This window comes from Coenobita brevimanus, chromosome 45 (assembly GCF_032717465.1).
Source record: "Coenobita brevimanus isolate Jiangsu-jjx chromosome 45, ASM3271746v2, whole genome shotgun sequence".
NCBI lineage: Eukaryota > Metazoa > Arthropoda > Malacostraca > Decapoda > Coenobitidae > Coenobita > Coenobita brevimanus.
Window position 1 is genome coordinate 36,863,078 of NC_136998.1, and position 13,023 is coordinate 36,876,100.

Below are 13,023 nucleotides of genomic sequence, written 5' to 3' on the forward strand. Positions count from 1 at the left end.
AACAAGTTAGAAACACATGACCTTCCACTTCTGAATCCAAACTGACATTCAGCCAAAATATTCATCTCTTCCAGATATTTTATCCATCTGTCTTTCAAGATTCTCTCACACAATTTTGCGACCATGCTGGTTAGAGACACTGGTCTATAATTCAGGGGTTCTTCCCTGTTTCCTCCCTTGTAAATTGGTACCACATTTGCCCTCTTCCATTCGTTTGGCACTTTCCCCTCTTCCAGTGAGCATACAATTAAGCTGTGAATTTTATCCGCCAGTTGTTCTCTGCATTCCTTCAGTACCCAATTAGAAATTCCATCAGGTCCTGGGGCTTTCCTTACATCTTGAGCTTCCAGTAATTTATACACTTCCTGTATCTCCACTTTTATATCTTTCATCACCGGAACATTTCTAATCACTCCCTCCCATTCCACAAGCTCCTTTTCTTTAGTGAAAACTGACTGGAAACGTTTGTTCATTATTTCTGCTTGCATTGCCGCATCCTTAAAGACCTCTCCTTCTACTTTCAGCTTAGTGATTCCTTCCTTTTGTTTCAGTTTGCCATTAACAAATCTATAAAACAGTTTGGGTTCATCCTTGCATTTGTCAATTATACCTTTTTCAAAATTCCTTTCTTCTTCTCTACGTATTCTTGTGTATTAATTTCTTGTTCTTTTATATTCTTCCTTTGTTCTGTCATTACCTCTCTTTCTCCAATTGTTCCACGCCGTATCTCTCTCTTTTTTTGCCATCATACACTTCTATTAAACCATTCCTTTTTTCTCTGTGTGTGTGTGTGTGCATGTGTGCATGCCTAGTTCTGATATACAGGAAATGAGCTACGGTCGTGGGCTCCTATCTCCATGTTTCAACAAGTCACACTTTTGCTTTGAACTTGTTTAAGTTTTTGGAGTGGATGATCTCTTTGTCCAGGTTATTCCACAGGTCAGTGCATCTATATGGAAAACTGTATTTCCTGATATCGTTCAAGAAACTTGGCCTTTTCAGTTTCTTTCTATATCCTCTCATCCCATGCAAACAGATCTTCTCTGACAATTTTGTCTACTCCCATCATGGCCCTGAACACTGCAATTGTGTCGTCCCTCTCTCTCTTCATTCTTCTAAGGAAGTCAGCCCCAGCTTTTCTAGTTTTTTCCTTGTATGATAGATCTCTTAGGCTAGGGACCAACTTGTTTGCTGTTGTTTGTATTCTCTTGATCTTGTTTATACCCTTTCCTTTTATGTGGGGACCAAACCACTGCTGCATATTCCAGTCTGTAGCGGATCTTAGCCACCATCAATTTTTTCATCATCTCCTCGTCCATGTATTGAAATGCCACTCTTATATTTGTCAAGAGCTTGTGTGTGTCTCTAACAGTCTTGTTAATGTGTTTTTTGTATGACAAATTATCCTGGACCAACACTACCAGGTCCTCCTCTTCTCTCACTTTTGTGATTGGTTCATTACCCATCAAATAATTCAATGATGGCCTGTAGGTACTGGTACTTTTACTCATTTCCAGTATTTTACATTTTTTTGCATTTATTTTCATTTCCCATATCCAGTTCCAATCATGAATCCTATCCAGATCTTCCTGCAGCATTTTACAGTTCACTTCAACTTCAACTTTCCTCATGATCTTTAAATCATCTGCAAACAGACTTGCATAACTGTTCATTCCAACCACCATATCATTTATGTAAATCAGGAACATTATGGGCACCAGCACTGAGACCTGCGGGACTCCGTTTGTTATTTCCCTCCAGCGTGACACCCTGTCCTTTATTATTGCCCTTATCTGTCTGTCTGTCATGAAGTCTTTCATCCACACCATGAGGTTCCCCTTCAGTCCTCCTATGCGCTCCAATTTCTACATTGTAGTTGCTTATGGGATACCTTGTCAAAGGCTTTCTCCAGATCTAAATACACACAGTCCACCCAACTATCTCTGTCCTGTAGCATGTCAATCAGCCTTGAGTAGAAGCTCAGCAAATTAGAAACACTCGACCTCCTAGTTTTGAACCTGACTTCCTGCCAACATGTCCGTTTCCTCCAGGTATTTTATCCATCTGTCTTTCAGGATTCTCTTGCACAGTTTTGCAACCATGCTGGCCAGGGACACTGGTCTATAATTTAGGAGTTCTTCCTTATTCTCCCTCTTGTAAATTGGTGCCACATTGGCCCTCTTCCATTTCCGAGGCACTTTCCCTACTTCCAGAGAACACACAATTAAACCGTGAATCTTATCCGCCTGTTGTTCTCTGCATTCTTTTAGTATCCAGTTAGGGATACTGTCATGCCCTGGTGTCTTCCTTACATCTTGTGTTCCCAGTACACTTCCTGCACTTCCACTTTTAAATCTTTTAACTCTTCCTTTCTAGTCACTCCCTCCCCCTCCACAAAATCACTTTCTTTAGTGAAAACCGATTGGAATCATTTGTTCATTATATATTTCATCTTGCATTACTGCATCTTTATAGACCATACCTTCTACTTTCAGCTTATTAATTCCTTCCTTTTGTTTCAGTTTGCCATTAACAAACCCTTAAAACAGTTTTAGTTCTTCCTTACATTTGTCAATTATATAAATATTTTTCAAAGTATCTTACTTCCTCTCAACATATTCTAGTACCGGTATATTGATTTCTAGTTCTTTTATATTCTTCTTTTGTTCTGTTGTTACCTCTCTTTCTCCATTTGTTCCATGCCTCATTCCTTTCTTTTTTTGCTGTCATACACTTTTCATTGAACGAGTCTTGTTTTCCAGTTCTCTCTCTCACTTTTGGTGTATATTTTTCCACACCCATATTACAGAAGTCGAGAAAGATGTCCCATGTTTTCTTTAACTCTCTTGTTTCTCTGAGTTCTCTCCAATCCGCATTTTCACAAAATTTCCTCAATCCTGTAAAGTTTGCTTTACCAAAGTTGTATCTTCCATGCCTGTGTAGTTCATCTCTTTGCTCCACAATCCCTTCTATAATCTGAAACTCAATCCCTACCGATTGCTTTTCTCCACAGGACACAGATATAGTAGAGATTCAATTATGTCAGGTTCTTTGGTTTGCAGTACATTTAGTCTTGCTGTTGTGTCATCACCTATAAATTTTGTTTCTTCTTTGACCCACTGTATCATTACATTATTCATTGCTGTACTTAACAATATATTGCCTCACAAATCCTCACTTTCTCCTGAGTCGCACTTCTCCCAGTTCATATCTTTACAATTAAAATTGTCAATCAGGATTATGTTGTTGCTTTTCTCAGTCACTTTCTGTAGGTATCTAACCATGCCCAACAACATCTGGTATTCATTTTCATTCCATATTCTTGTCTTAGGGGGGACATATGCTACTGTAATGTCTCTCTTTCCTTTCCCTCTGGTTTCTAGTTTCATATTTATCACTTCATCCCTACCTTCTCCCAGTTCCACATTAACCACATTTAAGCTGTTCTTCACTGGTATCAGTGTGTGTGTGTGTGTGTGTGTGTGTGTGTGTGTGTGTGTGAGTGTGAGGGTGTGTGTGTGTGTGTGTGTGTGTGAGTGTGAGGGTGTGTGTGTGTGTGTGTGTGTGTGTAACTGGCTTATAACCATTGTAATTCATCATGCTTTCATGCTTTGCAATAACTTTTTTTTTTTTTATGCTTTCTTGAACTTATGGCATTGTGTGTGTGTGTGTGTGTGTGTATATATATATATATATATATATATATATATATATATATATATATATATATATAATTTAGTTTTCTTTTCCATATTGTAAAGTTTTAAGTGGTAAGTTATTGCCATTCAGATTTGCTTAATGTTAGCTTTTTTATTGGTTGTATGGGATTTAGTGCAAGATGTAATCTACAGTATAAACAGCCATCAGTATAGTGTTATTTTGCTCCCACTATTGTACTCCTACTGGAAATTGAATATAAAATCAATACATTTTTTCATTATAACAGCCAGTGTACAGTTTGTCTCTATCTATCTACGTATATCCAGACACCATAATGACATAAGGGGTGGTTGTTTGTCTTCGAGTTAGTTGTTTTATGGGGAGGGGCGCCAACCCTCCACCAACCCACTTGCTGACTCGTAAGAAACATATATGGGTTGGTTATATGGTTACCACCCAGCATTGTAATTAGTTTCCTGGCTTACGGGAACAGTTTATGAGAATGATAAATTATGGATTGCTTTTAAGAGAATGAAATTACTAAGTGAAGATAAATGTAAATTTTCTTTTGAATCTATCATTTTGTAATTATGGTATGCATTGTTTGTTCTCGATGTTTTTTCACTAATGCAACTTCCCTTGCTCACAGGTTATGACATGTCAACATTTATCAGACGGTATGCCAAATATATCAACGAGAAGGCAATTTCATACAGAAGTGTTGCCTTTGACTTTTGCAAAGTTAAGCGTGGGTGAGTACCAGTAGCCTATATGATTTTTTGCATGTTTTCCAGTCAGTGTAAAAATATATGGAATTGGACAGGTATATACAGTAGGTATCCAGTATATAGGTCTCTCTCTCTCTCTCTTTCTCTTTCTCTCTCTCTTTCTCTTTCTCTCTCTCTCTCTCTCTCTCTCTCTCTCTCTCTCTCTAATATCTATCTATGTATATACTGTAGTGGCTATCTTTCTATATTCATCTATCTGTCTATCCATCTATCTATCTATATCTGTGTGTTTATCAATTTATTTGTCTACCCATCTATCTACCTATCTGTCTGTCTATCTATCTATCTGTCTATACACACAAACACACACACATACACACATACACCAGGCCTTCCACATTCGCAGGGGTTAGGGAACACAGACCCCTGCAAAAGTGGATTTTCCAGGAATATTTGGCGTGCCTCCTCCAAAATTCCTCTACAGCCACAAATTACCCCTTGTGAGCAAATGTGCACATACTGTACCTAATAAACTATATCTGGGACCTGAAAGCAGCATATAATATCACAAATAGTAACAGACCAACTGTAAAAAAAAGTTTAATAACAAATAAGTTTTGACTGGGTATGGCTGTACAGTATAGTACTAAGTTAGGGTAACTATGTACCTGGTGACTTCCACAGAGTCCCACAAGTGGTGCGTCTCGTGCACATCCACGTGAGTGTGGGCAAGTCATCAGCTTCATATTTATCCCAGCTTCATACAACCACACCCATTAAATTCAGAGTTAACTCACCACTGTCCCTGAAGTTTTGGCGGACAAACTCTGATGACTTGTGATGATGATGATGATGAACATGACATTGACAGCGTTGAAGATGATTAGCCATACAGTTACTGATGACGGATGACTGGATGAGATGATATTGAATGCAACTGCATGGCATAACTATGGGTCTGTTTTGGCACGAAATGACCCGCGAGCGTCTGCATGGCAACACTTTGTGGGCGTGAACAAAATCTTGGCTCCACAGAGGGACAATCCATGAATGTGCGAGGGACGCGAAAATAGAATCCGCGAATGTGGAGGGCCTGGTATGTATGTATGTATGTATGTGTATATATATATATATATATATATATATATATGTATGTATGTATACACACATGCACACACATATATATATATATATATATATATATATATATATATATATATATATTTTCATTCATTCATTGCCAGACGCCATGTATCCCAGACAGGGTGGCCAATGGCTTAGAGTTAATTGTTTTACAGGGAGGGGCACTAATCCTCCACCAACCCCACTTGACACGTAGGGATGCCAACAGCATCTGGTGTTCCCAGGCGGTCACCCATCCAAGTACTAACCAGACCCAACGTTGCATATATATATATATATATATATATATATATATATATACATACAGTGGAATTTCAAATTTCGACGGACATGGGTGCCTAAAAATCACAGCGAAATTCAAGTTTAAACTAAACTTCTCATGGAAAAAATTAGTTAGGGTCCGGGGCCTCCAAACCTAACTACGTAAAATCATGATTTTTTACTCACACCCCCTGTAAACTTTATGAACTATTATTGTGGATAAGTAACTGTAGTTCTGCATTGTATTGCCATACTATCAGCAAGTGTATACTTGGTGTATTACTGCCCTTTCCTGTATTGCCATACTATCAGCAAGTGTATACTTGGTGTATTACTGCCCTTTCCTGTATTGCCATTTCTCCTTTGGCTGCATCCATGTTTTGATGGGGAGTTATTTGACGGCAAATTGACTTGATGGTGAATTGTCTCAGAACCATGTCTTCGTATTCTTCACATATGAATAAATGATGTTGATTTTCGTTCTCTCCTTGACATCACATACTAGGTTAGGCTCTTACTTTTTCTTATAATTTTCCTTCACTTCTAGCATTTTGGTTCATATCAAAAATATTATCTTTGCTTGTTTTGGTTGGAGTCTGGCCCTGAGAGCATTGAAAAACGCGATTTTGCATCGAAAAGTGAGGTAGGTGAACCACTTCAAAACACATCGAAATACAAATAGTCGAATTCTAAACTGTTGAAATTCGAAATTCCAATATATATATATATATATATATATATATATATATATATATATACTGTATATGTATATATATATATACTGTCTATGTATGTATATATATACTATCATCATCATCATCATCATCATCATCATCATCATCAGCCATTTGAGTGTCCACTGCGGGACCAGCCTATCCCGATCGAAGTGGGGACGATACAGCCTATGTATCTCTACCTATGGCTTAAGCTGTCTGGTAGAGATTGTATGTAGGGTGAGAAGTGCTTGTAAGTGTAATTGTACTGTTGGAGTGGCTTTGGATGTGTGTGTAGTCTGTGAACCAAGTGTCATCGGCACACGCAAGCCGAGTGGGTGCAAGCATACTTTATAGTATGCAATGCTGGTTCAACTACAGCACCCCTTACGTCTGCCAAAGCAGTATGTGGCAAGAAGAACACTTCCAAAGTTTATTACCCTGGCGAGGCGCGAACCCTCGTTCTTCCATGTACAAAATTGCATGCCTTACCACTGTACAACAGAGGCTCCATATATATATATATATATATATACAGTATACTGGACCTGGGACTGTGCAGTGGGTGGGGCCTATGGCATATCTCCCCTTATGTTATATATATATATATATATATATATATATATATGTACTGTATAACATAAGGGAAGAGACATGCCATAGGCCTCACTCACTGCTTAGTCCCAGGTCCAGGCAGTGGATCTGGGACCTGTAGCCGACCAGCCTTGACCAGTGGCTGAGATAGTGGCCGCGGGGCACCCTGCCAGGACAGCTACAGGGACACCCTCCAAACACACCTTGGCACTGTAACTGCCCCACCATTATGCACTCATTGATAGGGCAGCCTCCTGGAGTGCTACTCCCAGGTTTGGGCCCCTCTCTATTGGGCGGAAGCAGCAACTTGGAAACCGCAATGCCATGTGCCCTCTAGCACAGGTTCGAGTCCCATCTCACCCCGTCTCCACTGTCTATGCTGGCGGAGCCCTTGTCATGCTTCTCTTTAAAAGGTCCGCCACTAGGTGGCAGGGGCGAAGCTTTCTGACAGCATGTCCTTGCTGGTGTCAACCCCTGTAATGTAGTGGGGTACACTGTGTGATATGTAAAGTATATCTATCTATCTATCTATCTATCTATAGCCCGACGCCCTAATCCCACAAAGGGTGGCCGCAGACAAAACGCCTCCAAGTCACTCTGTCACCCACCATTTGACTACCCTCCCCCCAACTCACCCCCGCCTCCCTCATATACCTCTCAACTCCATCCCTCCACCTCATCCTCGGTCTACCCCTCCCTCTCCCTCCCTCCACCTCACCTACATACACCCTCTTAGTCAGTCTTTCATTCTCCATTCTCTCTGCATGTCCAAACCACCTCAGTGTATTTCTCCTAATCTTCTCAACCACATCCACATCTACCCCACAACGTTCCTTCACTTCTTCATTCGTCAACCTGTCCCTCCACGTCACTCCACATGCTCCTCTCAAGTAACTCATTTCCACTGCTCTCACTCTGGACTTGTTCCCCTCTTGCAAGGTCCACGCCTCGCTTCCATACGTCAGGGTAGGGATCACAATACCATCATGCAGTGACTTCTTAACTTCCATACTCACCTCCCTATTTCTCATCACTGCTTTCAGTGTACCGACAACCTTTCTTCCCTGCTATACCCTTTCACGTACTTCATCCCCCAAAGTTCCATCCTTACTCATCACACTACCCAAGTACTTGAATGTACTCACATTCTCCATATCCTCACCATCCAACCTCACTGCATGTGGTATAGTGTATGAGATAGTTAGAGGAAGTGTTTGGGAGAGTATGCTGGTCTACTCTCCATGTTTGTGTCACACTGAAAAGGTCTGCAAATGGGGATGGTTAGGTAGCAAGTGAAACAGGAGCTACAGCTCTCCCTATGACCAGCATTCCCATTCCCCTTGGGAGTACCACCCTGATCAGCTGATGCCACAGCCTCCTTCCTGCATATGTAAATGTGTACAAGGGGAAGGTGATGCCCTGGAAAGAGGAACTTATAGAGGCATAAAGCCTCTATGCGCCAGCGCAAGATCGTGCAAGCAGAGTGAGAGAAGAGTTCTGAACAAATGTGGAAACGTGCATGGAAATGTTTGAAAGAAATGAGAGAGTGTTTAGATTGGAGATATGAATGGAAAAGTAGGGAATGTGAAGGTGGATGGAGTAGTTGGTGTGTGGGGTGTGCCTGTAGAGATGGATGAGAATGTCCGTTCTTTAGTGGACATTTGTGTCAGGAGGGGGTTAGTGATAGCCAGTGCCCTTTTCAGGCACAAAATGTTCCATAGGTATACATGGCGAGTGATGAGAAGGGTGGTGAACTTAAGGCAATGATTGATTGTGTGTGTGTGGTTGACAGGATGAGGTGTGTAATGGATGCAAAAATATATAGAGGTTAGGGGAGTGAACATTTTGGCAACCATTTGGTGGTGGTCAGAAACAAGGTCCAAATGAAATGGAAGAAGGGAAGGACAGGAGGAGGTAGTTCATGAAAGGAGGGTGGAAAGGTTACAAGAGAATGGAAAAAAGGCAGAATATGAGAGGGAAGTGGAGGAGTGATTGGGTAAATATGGATTGGAGCAGATGGGGGAATTGGAAGGTTTGTGCAAGATATTCACAGAAGAAATCTGTGCAGCATGTGAGGTGGTGTGTGGGGGTGAAGAGAAGACTAAAGGGGGTGCAGGGAACAGCATGGTGGAATGAAGCGGTGAGAGAGACTGTGGCATAAAAGAAGAAAGCATATAGTGAGTTGATGAGAAACATGGATGTGGAAGAAGTTGAGAGATGGAAGAGAGAGTTATATGTAGAGAAGAAAAGAGAGGTAAAAAGATTAGTAAGAGAGACTAAGAAGAGAGTAGATGAGGAATTTGGAAGAAATTTGAATGTAAAATGGAGGGAATGTAAGAAAATTTTCTGGGAGGTAAAGAGACTTAGACAGGGTGCCAAAGAAGTTAATTGGGGAGTGAAAGACAAAAATGGTAGATACTAGTGGATAAGGGAGAAAAAGTGAGCAGATATAGAGAACACTTTAAGGAATTGTTGAACATAGAGAATGAAAGTAATGCGAGTATAAGTGGCTAGGGAATGGCTTGAAGCCAGAGGGATGTGAGAAGAGAAGAGGAAATCAGTAGGATGGAAGTTGTGGAAGCAATGAAGAAAGTTAATATGGGGAAAGCCCCAGGAATTGATGGTGTGTGTGGTGAAATGCTGAAGTATGAGGGAGAGATAGTAATAGAATTGGTGTGGAAGATGTGCTGATTGGCCTGGGAGGAAGGTAGAGTCCCAGAGGATTGGAAGTCAGCTATAATTATTCCCCTGTACAAAGGAAAAGGGGAAAAAGAAGTATGTGATAATCTTTGGGGCTTTTGGCTTCTTAGTGTAATAGGATAAGTATATGGTAGGATACTTATTGACAGAGTTAGGGAAATAACAGGGGAATTAGTTGGAGAAGAATAGGGAGGTTTCTTAGATCTTTAGAGAAGCTTTCAATAATGAAGAATGTTATCTAAGAAGTCCAGTTCAGAGTTATGTTTTGGCAAAAATTAATACCCTGGCTTAATTTGTTTGAGTCTTAGTGTTTCAGAAATATTCAGACTTTGCATGTTCTGGATTTTTTTTATTTTTGGAACTTTGCAGGTTGAATCAAGCAATAGCTTTTAGTATCACTGTGATATACAGTATGTCTCCTGCGCTCTGCATAGGAACTTTGGTGGTCTGCAGGTTGTTCATTTATATTTCACCCAACTAGGAATTGCATTATTACCAGGGTTGACACTTAATGTCAAGCTTGAGACCCATCATTTTATTTTGTCTGTTTGCGGACAATTTTATTATTTTTATAAGGTGCCACATACTCAAGGGGTTAAGTAGGTGTGCCACAAAGTTATTCATTCATTCATTCATTGCCAGATGCCATGTATCCCAAACGGGGTGGCCAAGGGCTTAGAGTTAATTGTTTTACAGGAAGGCACACTAATCCTCCACCAACCCCACTTGACACGTAGGGAGAACGTTATGCCAACAGCATCTGGTGTTCCCAGGCGGTCACCCATCCAAGTACTAACCAGACCCAACGTTGCTTAACTTCGCTGATCGGACGGGAAGCGGTGTACTCAACGTGGTATGGCCGTTCCTATGTATAAGATAGTAACAGCATGTTGAGGTTCCCTGTAGTACCGGTATATATAGGCTTCTACAAAAACAAGGTTTCTCGAGTAAAATTTATTCATCAGTTGTAATACTTTGCCTAGCTCCAGATGTCCCCCATTATTTAAAGTTTCCTTTACTTCTACACTATTAAAGTTTCTTCTTATTATGCTTTGATGTCCTTCAGGAAAGAAGATGGGACGCTACGTACAATGGCGACGGAACAGCTGCTCAAGACCCTCCCTGTACTACAGTCTCAAGTGGACCTATTGCTGGACTTCGACTGCACTGCCAATGAGCTAACCAATGGTGTTATCAACACAGCTTTCATGCTACTTTTCCGAGACCTCATCAGGTTGTTCGCGTGCTACAATGATGGCATCATTAATCTTTTGGAAAAATACTTTGAGATGAATAAGAAGCAGGTAAGTACATAGGAAGAGAAGAAAAGGGGCGGATGAAAATAGATTTTTGTGGAAATGGATGTGGTGGATCATATCATGTATTTTTGAGAGATTGGAGAATGAATGGATAAAGTAATGTGCATTTATGTGTTAGGCTTTAAGGGCAGTTGGTTCTCATTATGGGCTTTTTTCTCTAATGCTGTATTCTGCAGTGAAAACCCCGGGGAATCACAGAAAAATAGACTGTTAGCTCCATTGGTGTCAATAAACTGATTTGCCATTTTCACTGTTTTTTGTATCTGTTGGATGGAAAGTTGATATATTGGAACACATCCCTAACTTATAGTGATGACTGCATTTATCAGTATTCACAGTGCTGGAGAGGGATGCCATCTTGTGGTGACAATGATATAACCCATGTGGCACCACTGTCCAATAATACAAACATCCCTCAACTCCCTCCCAATCCCCTAGGAGGAGGTTGGTGGATTGCACATTCAGCTGCAGTCTACTAGAGCTACAGCTGCTACTGCTTCTGCATGTTTTCACACATTTGACCGATATGCTGTTTTTTCCTTTAACCCTTAGGCACGAGATGCCCTTGATTGTTACAAGAAGTTCCTAATACGCATGGACAGAGTGGCAGAGTTCCTAAAGGTTGCTGAGGTAAGCCAGTGTTTTTATATGTTATTGTAAACCACATTGAAAATATTATAAGATCATTTTTAATTAGGTAAAATAAGTTAGCTCTGGATCATGTTTTCCTTGGTGGCAGATAGGGGAAGGCCTTGCACTTATACAAGGTACTGTCTTGGATGGCTCGGACCATGGGACCTCCTATAAATATACAGTATAGGGCTCCACCAAATGTACTGAATAAGGTGGCAAAAAAAAATTACTTCTCACCAGAAACAATGTGTCAGGGAGGTGAGATTATTTGCCACAATCCGCCCAACCAAACATGAGTTCTATTGCAAATAATTTGATGGGTATTCCTGTTGGATCATCGTCTACTAAAGATCCAGCCACACTGCCTCCTGTGCTTTCAGGCAGTGTTCCACCATAAGTGAGTAGGCATTGTGTTAGTAGATTAGAGACTGGGATATTAAACAAACTGAAATCCATGAAGATCTTTACATGCAATATAAGAAGCTTTGCAAAAGGTTACAAACTTGATAACGTAATGACTGAACGGGAAAACAATAGTTGGGATATTGTAGGTTTGAATGAGATCCACAAAAAAAAGAAGAGAAAGTAATTCAGCTCAAAAACAGCAACCACCTATTTTACAACTGAGGAAGACAAAAAGAAAGAGTTAATGGTGTTGGATTTCTAATTAACAGAAATCTTGCATACAACATTGTCAAATTCAGCAGTGTATCTGACAATACAGCATAGATTGTCATTAGAACACTGAAAATACGCCTTGAAAGTAATACAAGTATATGCACTGACTTCTCAAAGCTGAGATGAAGAAATAGAGACATTCTATAAAGTCATCTCCTAGATTATGGAAGAAGAAAAGATCACATACAGTATACTATACTTATGGGAGACTTTAGTGCAAAAATTGGTAATTCAGAAATTGGAGAAGCATGTATGGAAAAGTATGGAGTTGGAGAAATGAATGAAAGAGGAGAAATGGCAGTAAATTTTGCTGAAATGTGTAACATGAGAATAATGAACACATATACTAGTATATATATATATATATATATATATATATATTTTATATATGTTTTATATATATGTATATATATATATATATATTTATATATATATATATATATTTTATATAAATATATATATATATATATATATATATATTTTATATAAATATATATATATATATATATATATATATATATATATTTTTTATATATATAAGATATATATATATATATTTTTTTTATATAAATATATATATATATATATATATAT

General features: G+C 39.5%; 1 protein-coding gene and 1 non-coding gene across 2 annotated transcripts in view; one reads left to right on the plus strand and one right to left on the minus strand.

Moving 5' to 3' along the window:
• The window catches only part of lap (phosphatidylinositol-binding clathrin assembly protein lap), a 188,034-nt gene that overhangs the window by 106,940 nt on the left and 68,071 nt on the right, over window positions 1-13,023 (plus strand). The window contains exons 5-7 of the mRNA XM_080271288.1: window positions 4,310-4,412; window positions 10,866-11,103; window positions 11,671-11,748. Coding sequence (XP_080127414.1) covers window positions 4,310-4,412; window positions 10,866-11,103; window positions 11,671-11,748 — 419 coding nt within the window. The remainder of the gene's footprint in view (window positions 1-4,309; window positions 4,413-10,865; window positions 11,104-11,670; window positions 11,749-13,023) is intronic.
• LOC145398551 (5S ribosomal RNA) lies at window positions 10,548-10,666 on the minus strand. The gene has a single exon (XR_013897139.1). It is a non-coding gene; the product is annotated as a 5S ribosomal RNA (ribosomal RNA).